The sequence below is a fragment of the Tachypleus tridentatus genome, chromosome 10 (genome assembly GCF_004210375.1).
Source record: "Tachypleus tridentatus isolate NWPU-2018 chromosome 10, ASM421037v1, whole genome shotgun sequence".
In the NCBI taxonomy this organism is placed as follows: Eukaryota; Metazoa; Arthropoda; class Merostomata; order Xiphosura; family Limulidae; genus Tachypleus; species Tachypleus tridentatus.
In genome coordinates, this window is record NC_134834.1 from 41,409,764 (window position 1) to 41,423,569 (window position 13,806).

Below are 13,806 nucleotides of genomic sequence, written 5' to 3' on the forward strand. Positions count from 1 at the left end.
AGTAATAAAAAGTGAGATAGAGATAAAATAAATAAAAGATTAACACTCCTACAAAAAGTGGGGCCTAATAGGCCCCAGAGCAACTTGAAAGGTTATTAATATTAGGCTAATAATTTTGTATTTAAATGAAATTGCCATTTAAATCCATTAATGAATGGATTAACGAGATTCCCACTGTCCCTATCTACTATCTAGTGAAACCACAGCCAGGGTAACGGGCTTGGAGAAATCAGGACTAGAAATGTCTTTTCATAGGAGTGTTAACATTGTAATTTTTTATGTAAATAATTCATTTGCATAGTTTTTACTATATATCATTTAGAAGATGTTAACTCAGTACCTTGTTGGCCAGCTATTCCTGACCAAGATGATAAATACATAGTAACTAATCTTAACAGAAATTAAAGTTAATCCATAAAAATTATGTCTTATTGTTAATCTGGTAAATATAATACCACTCAAAAGTAAATAAAAACTGAAAAGAACAGAAAAAACACTTAAGAGTTAGTTTCAGAGATTAAATTTCTAACAGCAGCAGATGGTTTAGTGGAAAAAGAGATGCAAGAATGTTTGTTTTAATAGTGATTCTATTTCCAGTGATACTAATAGCCAATTTATAATAAATGGATAATAGAAGTAACAAGTGTACAGCAAAATATAAGCTGAGTACCACTGATAGAAGAGATAGTATATTCATTCCACCATTAAAATACATAAATCATGAGTTTGAAACATTTTTCTTTAAATGATGATGATCTTCAGATCATTAATTTTGTCATCAATTATAAATCAATTTAAGAAACAAAATAAGAGTTTCTTCACAAATGAACATGATCTACAGGACAACTACAATACTGTCCAACTTAATTCTAAGATGAATGACTGAGAAGCGTATCATCACAGAATTAACTTCAATTTCTTTAGCATTACATCCACAGGAAACTTGTAAAGTACATGTTAAAATGAATTTCACTCAGCTCCTGGGTTATCTCTGCCAAACAGTTTCATTTTATTGGAAAAAAAATTAACAAAAGGTAAAACACATAAGCTAGTATAAAATAAAATACATATCAAAAAGGACCTGTTTTTTTCTGTTTCAAGTTAAACAGGTGTGAGAAGTTAAATAATTTAAAAAGGTCAATGACCCATAAAAATCTTGAAAAAAGATTAATCATGGTGTTATTATAACTAATGATACTGTTCAACACTGTAGTATAATCTTGAGTTAAAATATGGTTGATAGTTTTTACAAAAATGTGAAAATAAAAAATGGACAATTGTGACTTGAATGTCACAACATGACCACATGTAAAAAAAATCTAACAGTCAGACAAAAGCATTAAGTATTACATGGAAAACCTGTTGTGATATTGCTCACTCCAAATAGAATGCCAACTGGTTTGAAGCCTTTCTTTGATGACAAGGGACTGAGAGAGATCTGTGATATCAGTAGAGCAGATTTATTTTGCAGTAGTTGGTGTTTAGTGAGCTCATTTTCACATTCCTGGGAATCCAGAAAAATTGAATAAAAATGAAAAACTAGTCTGTCTTTTCTGAATCTTCAGAAGAATTGAGTGAGAATTAAGTTTGAGTAATTCTACATATTTTAAGGAGTTAAGCAAGTCAATATAAACTGTATATAAACTGTACTGTATAAACTGTTTAGCTTCTACATGATCAAAGAATGTAAAAAAGGCACATAACCTAACAGTGAACATATTATGTAGAAGAAATCTTGCGAGCAACCACAGAGCCACAGCAAACCACCGCAGAGCCCATATAGTCATCTGAATTCATAGCATATGTAAAAACAGGAACAAAAGAACAGTTTGAAGGTGTTTGTATAAAAGAAGTTCATACCTGCAGTTCGGAATATCTGTTCTCTTGAGATGACTAAAAAAAAAAAAAGGTAACAAATGCAGCTGTTAACATGACAAGTTGGGATGGACTGGTAATCAGATTCTGCAACATTATCTAATATCAGATAAATCTTAGTTAGTTGTACCTGAAGATGAAAGCCAAAAGTATAAATAGCTGACCAATATTTTGCAATGAACAAAGCTGACTGAAGAATGAAGTAACAATACCACATGGTATGCTGGGATAAAAATCAGAACTCTGCTACATATTGAAATAAATAAATAATAATAATAATAAAAAATCTATAAAAGTGGCTAAAGTGAAATGGAGATTCATAAAATTCAGTGTAAAAACTCTAAACCAGAGAAATGCAGAAAATCCATATGCAACATCTTCAAGAACAGAGTCCCTGGTTGAACAAAAGACCATAGATCAATAGTCCAGCTTAGATCAAATGAGGGTGCAACAGATTTTCAGCACAGACCACCTATCCACATTCCAAGAGGTGGACGAGAGAATTTAGATTGTTCAATACCCTTGTGCACTTGAATCCTAGCTGCTTAAAGTGTGGAATAAATGTCAAGTTATGGTAAAGAGGTCTCAAAAACTTTGTCTCAACTATCATCGGAATTATGGCCATGGACCATACTAGTTTTCAAATGGCATGAATACAGTTAGAGGCTGTTTTTAACTGAACAAAGAAGTTGGTCAGTAATAAAGGTTCTGAAGATGTCAAATCTCCATGTGGTGTCATAAGCCTTCTCAAAATTAAAAAGACAGAAACAAGATGCTCTATCTTGAAGAAGGCTTCTCTAATTGACCTTTCATGTTTCAATATTGTACATATATTTTCACAAAATTTAGCACTCTTTCAATTAACATTATATCTTTTACTTTCAGAAAAAATATTTTTTTCATGAAGTATTTTTAATAAAATGAAATAAAAATTTGTTCACAAATACTTGAAGTATTTGTTTTGAGTCATCTGGGCAAAGAGTAATTTTCATATTAGGATTCAAAATACATTTCAAATGTTTGTTTTGACTAAGACTTTATATCTGATCCGTAATTTTCTCTATCCTAGCTCAAATCAGGATCAGTCAATTTGTCACACCTGGTAACCAACAAAACAAACATTTGAAATAAATCTAAAATACTCTTTTTATTCTTTCTAGAATGACTTTAAATTGTAACATCAAACTACACCCTTGTACAAATTAATTGAAACAAATGGTCATTTTACAATATTTTGAGCATGGCGGCCGGTGTAGGCTCGCTGGACCCGCTGATTTCCTTTAATAGTCATTTTTTCACACAGACGGCATCATTAGCTGTGTTTTGCAGTTACAGTCAATCTAGTTTTGGGATATATGATGAAATTTTGAGGAATATTACGTCATTCGAAATTGCGTTAGAAGGGCAAGGAGACCAGTCAAAAACAACTTCTTACCAATTCAATGAAGAAAAAACTGTATCAATGGGGTCTGAAATACAAGAACTGGATGCAAGAACAATGGAGGAAGGTGTTATTCAGTGACGAGACTCATTTCTTCGTACAGGGTCAAAGAAATCTGCATGTTAGCAGATCTCCAGGTGAGAAACTTCGAGAATCTCACATCAGTCAGTTCATAAGACATCCCCTGAAGAAGATGTTTTGGGGCTTTTTCAGCTACTATGGCGTCGGAGGCTTACATATCGTAGAAGGTATGATGCGAGGACCACAGTATATTGAAGTTTTGCAGAGAAGAGTCGTTCCAGAATTGAAAAAGAGATTTCCAGATGGATTTGGCATTTTTCAGCAAGATCTGGCTCCATGCCACACATCGAAACTTGTGAAGAATTTTATGACTACAATGTGAATAAAGGTGCTGGACTGGCCTGGAAACTCTCCAGACTGAAATCCTATTAAAAATCTTTGGGCGATTTGTAAAGAAAGATTTTGGGGAAAAGACTGTACTACGAAAGATAAGGTAATTGAAGCCAAAAATTAGTAAAGATTGCAGTCAACTCGTGGACTCAATGCAAAAGCGGATTAATGATCTCCTGAAAAATAAAGGCGGTCATATCACGTATTAATTTGTGAGTAATTTTTGGATTCTCAGAAATAAAATACAAAAAATTGAAAAAAATCGTAATTTTCCGTCTTGTTTCAATTAATTTGCACAAGGGTGTTTGTGAAACAATTGCTGATAAGCTTAGTATCACACTCACATACACAAAACAGATGATTAGATCTAAATAGTATCCAAACTATTGGTTTTAAACTTACTAGCATTTGGAGTTAATAGTGATCAAACATACTGGCATCTTACAGTAAGTTATCAAACTTATTAGCATTTACAGCTAACAGTTATCAAAGTACAATATTTTTAGAGATTGTGCTTCCTCATGTCTCTTCCATAAGTTGTACAAGTTCTTTCCTCATTGTACATGTATATATCTTATTGTGCAATACCAGAAAAGCATTAGAAGTACTGACACCTTGTGTCTTTTCCAGCATAATTTAATACAAAAGAATTTATTAACTCTTTCACTGACAAATTAATATTTTTAACTAATGCTGATTGCCATATTCTTTTTGCCTGTTAGTACTGAATATGGGTGCATTACATAAAAAGTTTATAACTTCACTCCAAATGAACATATAAACATGAAATTTTCAGTTTGTTTGGAACACACATAATCAGGTAGCCAGTTCTGTTCAGACATCTCCATTTCTTCCAGTTTGCCACTGAGCATTCTGTTCTGATCTGGTTGATGGTTTGGGTTCAGGTGGAGATGGGAACTGTACCTGGGGTGGAATTCCTGAATTATTTCTTTGGGCCCTTCCTCAAACTGTGATCACTCTTCCCTGTGATTTCATTAACCTTCCCCTGGTAGTGGAATTATGCCCCCTCAGGGTTTTAACAATGCCTATTTCCTTGGTTGCTTCCAACTTGCTTTCTGTGCTTGTTCTACTTTCTTCACCACTGTCTTCCTTGTCTTCTTCTGAGCTTTCGTACTCAAAACATTCACTCCTTGAGTCCAAATCTTGCTGAATTATTTCCAAAACTTGAGTTGCAGTAAATGATGAATGCCAGTGTGAAGCCATCTTGAAAATTTTGTTAACAAAATTATTCCCTTTTTTTGTGTCTCAGAAACAATAATAATCACAAGATCAGGTTCATGAATATGTAAATAGTCTAAGATAAATATCTATGGCTCATGAATATTAAGTGGGAACTTTGCATTTCCCCATAAAGTGCTGCTATCTATTGAATAAAGAAGATACTATAAAAATTTGACTATAGTTGCAAATGGCACGAAGCTGTAGGATCGACTACAGTCAAATTTGACAGCGAAAGAGTTAAACCTAATATCACCTGCAGTTAAGAGTCACACCCATTTGTACACAGAGATAATAATAATTAAAGACATTAACATCTACAGTAATTGTTATCATCCAGAGTTACCAGTTACGAGACTTCCTAACATCATTAGTAGGTCTCATAATAATAGTTCTCAAATCCACTAACATCTAGAATATTAGTTATAAAACCTACTAACATCTTTAGTAATGATTATCAAACTTACTGATAATTAGATTTAACAGTTGTCAAGTTACTAGCATCTATAATAAATGATAGAAGAGGCAAGGGGTTGTAAGGCCTAGGCATTTCTCCTTCAATCTTTACCACAGATTGTGAAGACTCCTTTGTATTTATACAGATCAGATTTAAAAAACAAAAGGTACTGCCAGACTGAAAACGAAAAATAGTCATAATCAAAATTTAATAAGTTATACACAGTTACAGTCTGTAAATGCTGAAAATTTTATGTAAATACAGTTTCTACAGTGGTCAGTTATTAAAACCATTTCACAAAGAATAAGTATCATTAAACTTTTAGTTTTAAATTTCAGGGAAAAGTTCAGTTCAGATTCTTATTATCTAGAACTATAATCATGTGTAACAAATAAAAAGTTGAATACCAAAACTAAACATTTCAGTTACAGAACAATAACATAATTAAATGTTACTTAACCTCTTATCACAAGTGATACAGACTATAGTGTTGAGTCATAGTGGTAAAAGAAGTTATGATTCCAAAGAAGAAACAGTAACACGCTAGATTTTGAAGAAGGTTAAACTGCTTGACACCAAATTCCACAAAGAAGTATAAACCAAAAATGCTTCAGAATGTAGTATAGGATAAAACTAGATTTGCATTATTATAAAAACTCACTAGGATATTCATAGAGATTTTGCTTCCTCATGTCTCTTCCAGAAGTTGCAGAGGTTCTTACCCCATTGTACCAATATACACCTCATTGTGAAGTATCAGAAAAGCATTAGAAGTACTAACACCTCATGTCTTTTCCAGCATTATTTAATACAAAATCATTTATGTTAAGAGAGGTTAAAAAATTCATTTTTACATAGAAGTTCATCAAAGTACAAGAAAAACGTTTGTAACATAAATTGCAATAAAAGTTTATATGTATATATATTTTTCAAACTCAGGACTATCTTACCTGCATTGCTCCATTTTCTTGTATGCTCCTTAACTGAGCAATTTCCCTCAAAAGTGCTTTTGCTTCTTCTCTAGTCTAGAAAAATGTTAGCAAAATTCACTAATAGTTTACACTTTTTCAACAATGATTGTTACATTCAGAGTATAATTGCTAATTTGTGGTATTTTGAACGAGAAATTTCTAGTGCTTGTTTTAATTAAGGTACATTTTCAACACGTTACCCCAATAACATTCAACACAAATATTTTTACACACAGTTATTTCTGCACTTTTAGTTGATTAGATGAAGATAATTTCACCTAGATTGAAATTAATAATAATGTGAGTGTATCAGTTTAGTTTGTGTTACAGAAAAATTCATGTTACTTTCTAACAAGTTGTTACAAAACCTTGTTTACATTCATACATACACAAATATAAACTATATACAATATGTAATTTGTAAACAGGTGCACAATCATAATATAATTATTTTTGGAATTAAACAAAAATGAAAGAGCAAACAATAAGCTCAGGAAAATAATTGCATATAATATAACAAAACCTCTTCCTCCTCATTCCGTTGTCCATATGCAGTTATCTAGTTACCTCACTATATTCTGTACATTTCTGGGCATTTTCATAAGCTTCTTCTAGTCTTCCATGTTTCTTGTAATAACCAGCAAGGAAACGGAAGGCACTGCTTTGCTCTTCTCTTTCTATTCCCTGAAATTACACAAAAACAAACTATAGCAGCTTCTAACACTAAATAAGGAAGACTTATATTACCTATTTGAATAATAAATTATTAAAAATTAGTTGAGTGCAAATAAAATCACATAACTTTATATTTATGAATGATACTCGTGTCTCCACTGTAAATTCACACAAATTTATAAGATGCAATAAACAAGAAGCTTATGGAATACTATGAAATTAGTTTGGTATAAAAAAAATCTTATTCAACATAACAGTTATTTTATACTTGAATCATATCAAAACAAAATAAAAATAAAAATATAAAACTACTTTTTTTTTGGGAGTATTAATGTAGGATAGTCTACATTTCAAGGCTGATTTAAACTGACGGAAATAAATCCCCTTACATTTAAGCCATATTTTCTCAACAGTTCATTATTGTCTAATGAACTGGAATGCTGAATGTAAAATTTGTGTTAAAAACCAATTACATCTGATGCAAGTTGTTTAGTTTAAAAGATAGGACAGCTTAGATATACCAGTTGGCCCCTTGTTGACCCTAAAAATTATGTTAAGTGAAAAAAACAGTTATTACAGTAAGTGAAAAAAAAAGTAAAAGAATGAAATGCACCCTAATTTTTAGTTAAGTGATTATTATTAATATGTTTGTTCTCTGCTTGAAATTCACAATACTAAAGACAAATTTGGGTATATAGGATTAGGTAAATGTACGAGTTTTTATAATTTTTCTTATAATTTAATTTAATTTTTTATAATATGCAAATTTGATCAAAAGTAGTAGCATCACAGTAAATGGATTAATTTTTGGGGGTGTACATGTGTGAAACAGTGTTTTATAAACTACTATAAAAATTTGATGTGTAAAATAAAATTTTAATACATAGTTGTTTTTTTTGGGTAGAAACAGAAGCAAAGGGGCCTAAGGATTTTGAAAAAAATCCAAAAACATGGATAATTTAGAGAGTGATATTGTAGCCAAGGCACTTTCCAATGTTAAAGAGACACCAGAGGTTAAAATATGTCTAAAATTATGCCATCACTTGACACTATAGCAATAAAAGGAAGCTACGTTTGGACAATTTTAATATGAGTATCATACTGCTTACACATTAATGGGTTACTTTTTTTGGAAGAGAAACTGATAAGAAAATTATGACCAATGCAGAGTTTTCTGATTACAGTACAAACTACATAGTCGATCAGTGATTGGTTTAAGTTTTAAAAACTTTTTATTAACCCTAAATTGCCTTAAACTGGTATGATATTTTACCTCAATGATAGGCTTGAAATCCATATAGGAAATAGCCAAAGGATGGATTGATAATGAAATTTGATATTATCATCCAACATTAAGTCCATATGTTAACTTTGCTTAGATATAAAGATCAAAGTTAGGGACTGTATACCACCTATTAAAAAAAACCAAAAACTAATCTTTTTCTAGGGAGTTTCAACTACAATCAGAAACCCTCTAAAAGGGAAATCTGGATTAAAAAAAATAAGACACAAGGTTTAATATAATGGTGACCTTTATATTAAATACATGGTGGTTTTAGTTGTCTTTTATTCACAAAATAATATTATAATACAATTATAATACAAATTATAATACAATTTCAGACCAGTATGACCCAATGAAAAGTGGTTAATAATATGACACACTGGGATTAGATTTTATTTTCAGTATCTTAAACTGCTTGTATGATGAATAATTCAGATGCCTAAATTAGTAGCATCAATACCTCATGTTCTTAAAAACATATATAAATATTGGTGTACTGTGATGAATAAAAGACAACTAAAAACCCCACAGATATATTAACGAGATGCTCCCTTCTGAGAATGGCTTCTCTGATTAGTATTTTAATACTAAAGATGGAGTTTCTAAGTTGAGGAAGTAAGCAAGATTAAAAACACTGATCATTTTCTCCTAAACTTTACATTGAAAGCTAATGAAAAAATATGTCTAAATTGAGAACCTTGGGATCTTTCCTGGAATTAAGAAAAGGATAAATAATAGTTCAATGCCATATACTGGGAATCCACTGTATCAGCCAAGTCTAGAAATAGGAATATTCTCCAGTATTAAAAAGACAGAGGCTATGATATGAAAGCAAATGCTGCACACATCGATTTCTCCCATCAATATTTCCATCATTAAGAGTGTACATAGCACACTTAAGTCTTCTAGGATGATGTAACAAATAGTGCAGACATAGAGGATCAAAATACAAACCATAAATTACCCTCATATACTGGTTTAAATACATTAATAACATTTTTGTCAGTATCCCTTCTACCAAACACATATGAAAAGTCCATCCCAAAATTAAATTTGCCATTAAACATGAAAACAACAAACAATTATCCTTTCTTAAGTTCAGCATTATTAGATTTGACACACAATTTAAAACCAACATTCACCATAAGAACACTCAATCCTGGTCTCTTTATACCTGGAATTCTATTCAAGAAATAGAAAAAAAAACAACCCATTGATACATTAAAAAAATCTCATAATTAAAGCTTTAAAAACTTTGCTTACTGTGAACTACCAATGAAGAAACCAACCATATAAATCATTCCTTCACACTAACATATTTCCATCAGTTATTGTTGAAAAGTTTTCCACAAATACGATAATAAAAAAAGCTCACAAACAAAACTGACAATAATGAACCAACCAACAACAAATTATATTGCATTTCATCATTTGTCCCTGAAATTAATTTACAATAATTCACACATGGAGAACATTTATCATCAACTGACAGTTTACAATTCATTCAAAACACCCAGCCCTAAAATAAAATCATTCTTAAATGAAAAGTTTAAAGAATCACATAGTATTAACATCATTTAGAAAAAAATATGTAATAACTGCCCAGAATTCTAAATGAAAGAAAACTGGAAACCAGACTTATGAAAATTATAAAAAACAACAACTTTACTATTAATGAAGTTAAAACAAAACTAGTTTTCAAATAAAAAACAAAACATCAACAAATGCAAAACCAAAGAAGCATAAGCTGCCTTAAAACAGCATGGTCCCACTTTAAACCAGTACCCTGGGATGATGAGATATTTTAAGCAATCTCCAATAACGATAATTTTTTGTTTCTTATTTTATATAAATAAAGTAAAGTAAAGAACTTGTACTTGATGTTAAAATGTTGAAACATTGTACACTTGTTAATATGTTAGTTGTAATAAATTTTTTTGTTACCCATCCAAGTCTTCTCTAAACTTTATTTTAGGTGGACATGCTAATCAACCACCAATACTCCTCCACCATGAGCTCAACCATCACACAACCTGTCATTTCTGAGTGACGTCTCCTGCAAGGAGATATACGCAGGATGATAAGCATTAATAAAGGTTTTGACGTTGTCTCAATAATTTCAAAAACTTTGACAGTTACATTTTATTAATAGGTTAATTTTCACCAAGATGATTAAGGAGATAAAGGTGGAGTTTTTTTAATTTTTTAAGTTTCATTGAATTGTGCCTCGAATCAAAGAGGCAGGTCTTGATCTGTTGGACATGATTAGAGCAAATGAGAGTGAGACCAAATATTGGTTTTACACATAATGGGCCTGATCTCAATCACTCTCTGGTGCTGAAAGAAAGAGGTGGAGGTAAAAATAAATTTAACCATATGATATCTGGGGAATTCCAGCTAGTTTTCAAATGGTTGCAGAAAGACTGCAGGTAGAATGGATAATTGTCTGCACCTCCACTGCATCTGGAACAGAATTCAGTCATACTATCCTTGGTGCCTCAAGATAAAAAATATTATTGTTTTAAACTATGTTCTCTGTTCAACCCATATCAATATGATTTATAGTATATGGGGTGGTAACCAATACAGATGACACAGTGAAGTTATAACTGATACTTGTCACTATCATGCTCTTTGACAAAATGTTATAGAGTATCAAACCACTGTTAGTGAAAAAAATGAGAGAAAATTAAGAATATAAAGCCATTCTTTACATTTCAAACAACCTGCCTTTATATCAGCATGTGTGTGTGGGTTGGTAAATATCAACATGAGCACCCTATTTGGTTCAGATGTCCTATTTTTAAAAAAAAAATTTGCCCAACAGCTGGAACTCCTTGGTTGGAAAGACCAACAAAAATATTTGAATAAGAGATACCAAGGAAATCTCTTTCACCTATAACTCCTCTTGATGAGTTCTAAGAACTGTGAGGGGGTGACCATCAAGGGTGTTTCTCCAATAGCTTTTGATTTCACAATGAGTTCATTGTCTTATGGTCATGATGTCTCAACCAATAGGTCTCCAAATATTAATCTATTTATCAACCTCGAAAAACCAGCAATCCCACCTAAGCTCCTTTGTATGAAAAAAGAAGTCAGTTTGCAAACTGATGTTTTCAAAAAAGAATGTAAAACGAGAAACAGAGCTATAAGTATTGAATATGAAGATTGTGTTCAGTGTTTTCTTTGTGTGATCATTCTACTGTTTTCTTAAATTCATAATGAAAAGATTTGGTGCCAATTAATTCTACCCAAAATGGAGTTTTACAAAAGGATGTGCTACAGTACCAAAAGCTGAATATAGTGATAGTAATAAAGAAACTATACAGATTTGTGGGCACTAAACTCGAACAAAACTATCAGATGTAATATCCAAACAAATCCTGATACTTGCAGTCAGTTGACTCCAGCAAAAACTTATCAGTTAAATGAGCCCAAGGGAGCCACCCAAGAACTTTCTGTCTTTAGGAATTCAAGGACAAAGTATTGTGTTGTAAATACTAGAATTCTTTCCTTCCCTTCAAAGCAAATACATAAGTTAATGTTGTATTTATGAGAAAGTAAATTGCACTGGTAGAGCTTTCCCAAGAACATGAATCCACATTATAAGGGATTAATTTTGTGAAATATCTTTGTGGAGATGTGTAGTAAATTAGCAGTATATAAGTCTGAGAAATATAATACACATTTAAGGCTTTACTGTATAATACCTAGAGAAAAACTACTATCAAATGGCCTAAAATGAACAAAACTATCACCAAGTTAGTTGTCATGATTTGTAGCCAAGTGACTTGAGAAGTCTACTTATTATTTAGTTATTAATATAAGTTTGTTCAATTTACTGGCTACTAAATGTTAATTAGTTTTATGCTGCATTTTGACTACTAATTTGATGCCATCTTCAAAATTGTCCAAAGAAAGACTTTCTGTGGTACTAGTTTCTGGAATGTGATGTTGAATCTTCTTAAAAGAAGGCTATGGTGCTCTGCTCAAGAAAAAGGTAGCAGTAAAATTACTTGAATGTGACTTGGAGGAGAAAGACTGTCTGCCTATTACTGTGAAAGGGGCAATAATAAATGTTGAGGGAGTCAGACACAGCATCCAACAATGTTTGCACAGACAGTCTAGTTCTGTGTGATAGGCTGTTTTACCTTAAACATGCCTAAAACTGGGTGGATATTGGCATTTTAACAACAAAGCTCTAGGAATCTGACATCCTCATAAGGTGGGTATCTGGTATTGTTGGACATCAAGCAATGTCAGTCAAAATTTAGAAAACAGAGGTTTGAAGATTTTGAAATATCACCTCTGGCATGCTATGAGGATCTGCAATGAGTTTTTTACTCTTCAGCATATTCACAGATAATTTAGGAAATGTACTGGAAGTTCCTGAAGCAACATAATAGATACATTGTGATGACAGATTTGTTATAAGCATTTCACACACATCAATGGGAGTGGTTGAACATCTGTAAGTAACCAATAAAAGCTTCTATCAGTGTAAGATCAACAAAACTATCCATCAAACAAGATAAAGCCTGATAGATATTAGATCTCACACAAACGTCTCTCTCTTCATGGTGACACATGCAGGAAGAAGAGTTCAACATAGGAACTCTGCAATTTTTCTAGGTGTAGTGGTGGACTGGCAAGTGACAATATCTAAAAATATCAATCACCTAAGAAATAAATCATAATTTTCTTACACTAAAAATAGATTTTTGATAGAAACTTATATCTCTCACACAAATGACTTTTCTCACTTGATGTTAAATAATGTAAACTTTATATCTCATCAATGTAAGCTGCTCATTTTGTAAGCACAGAGCATATGACAACCTTTCAACAACAGAAGTATGGCACACTCTCTTAGAGCAGTTGACTCCCTCTATATTGCTCTATGTGTACTTTACTTTCAAGATTAGACATTCAAGAAATACAAAAATCATCGCAAGTGAAAATGAAGGGGAAATTGTGTGAGAGTGGCATCTATCTATTGGAAACCTATTTTTAGTGTAAGAAAATGATAACTTCCAATATGATACATACCTTTCCTCATGCAAATAGCTACAATCTCACACTGAGTAGGTGGAAAGGCCAGTGTAACACAGTAAGAAACCCCTGAAGGAAGGTGCCCATAAGTAATTGAACAGAAGTGCTCAGCAACTAAACAAAAGCATATATGAAGGGGACCACACCTCTTCTGGGATAGGTATGCTCTCTGCCCTCAAAGTAGTGATGTATTGCGAAAAGAATGATACTAAGGACCACACTAGGAAAGGGCCTCAGAAGAAAGGTATAGGTCTATCCCCAACCCCAACTATACATACGAGGTTCCACATCATGCCCTTAATATTAAGAAGGGGAGACAGCATATAATCACCAAACAGATATGATATGATGTACCTTGTATGTGACTAGGGCAAGCAGATGGTGAAAATATACAGAGTAG

At 32.1% G+C, this 13,806-nt stretch overlaps 1 protein-coding gene across 3 annotated transcripts in view; it reads right to left on the minus strand.

The window, feature by feature from the left end:
* Positions 1-13,806, minus strand: part of Cdc23 (cell division cycle protein 23) — a 115,200-nt gene that overhangs the window by 1,543 nt on the left and 99,851 nt on the right. For 2 of the 3 annotated variants that reach the window (XM_076461006.1, XM_076461005.1), the window contains exons 14-16: positions 6,962-7,078; positions 6,374-6,448; positions 5,434-5,600 (exon numbers count right to left, since the gene is read on the minus strand). In XM_076461006.1, coding sequence (XP_076317121.1) covers positions 5,434-5,600; positions 6,374-6,448; positions 6,962-7,078 — 359 coding nt within the window. The remainder of the gene's footprint in view (positions 1-5,433; positions 5,601-6,373; positions 6,449-6,961; positions 7,079-13,806) is intronic. The other variant, XM_076461007.1, reaches the window with a different exon arrangement.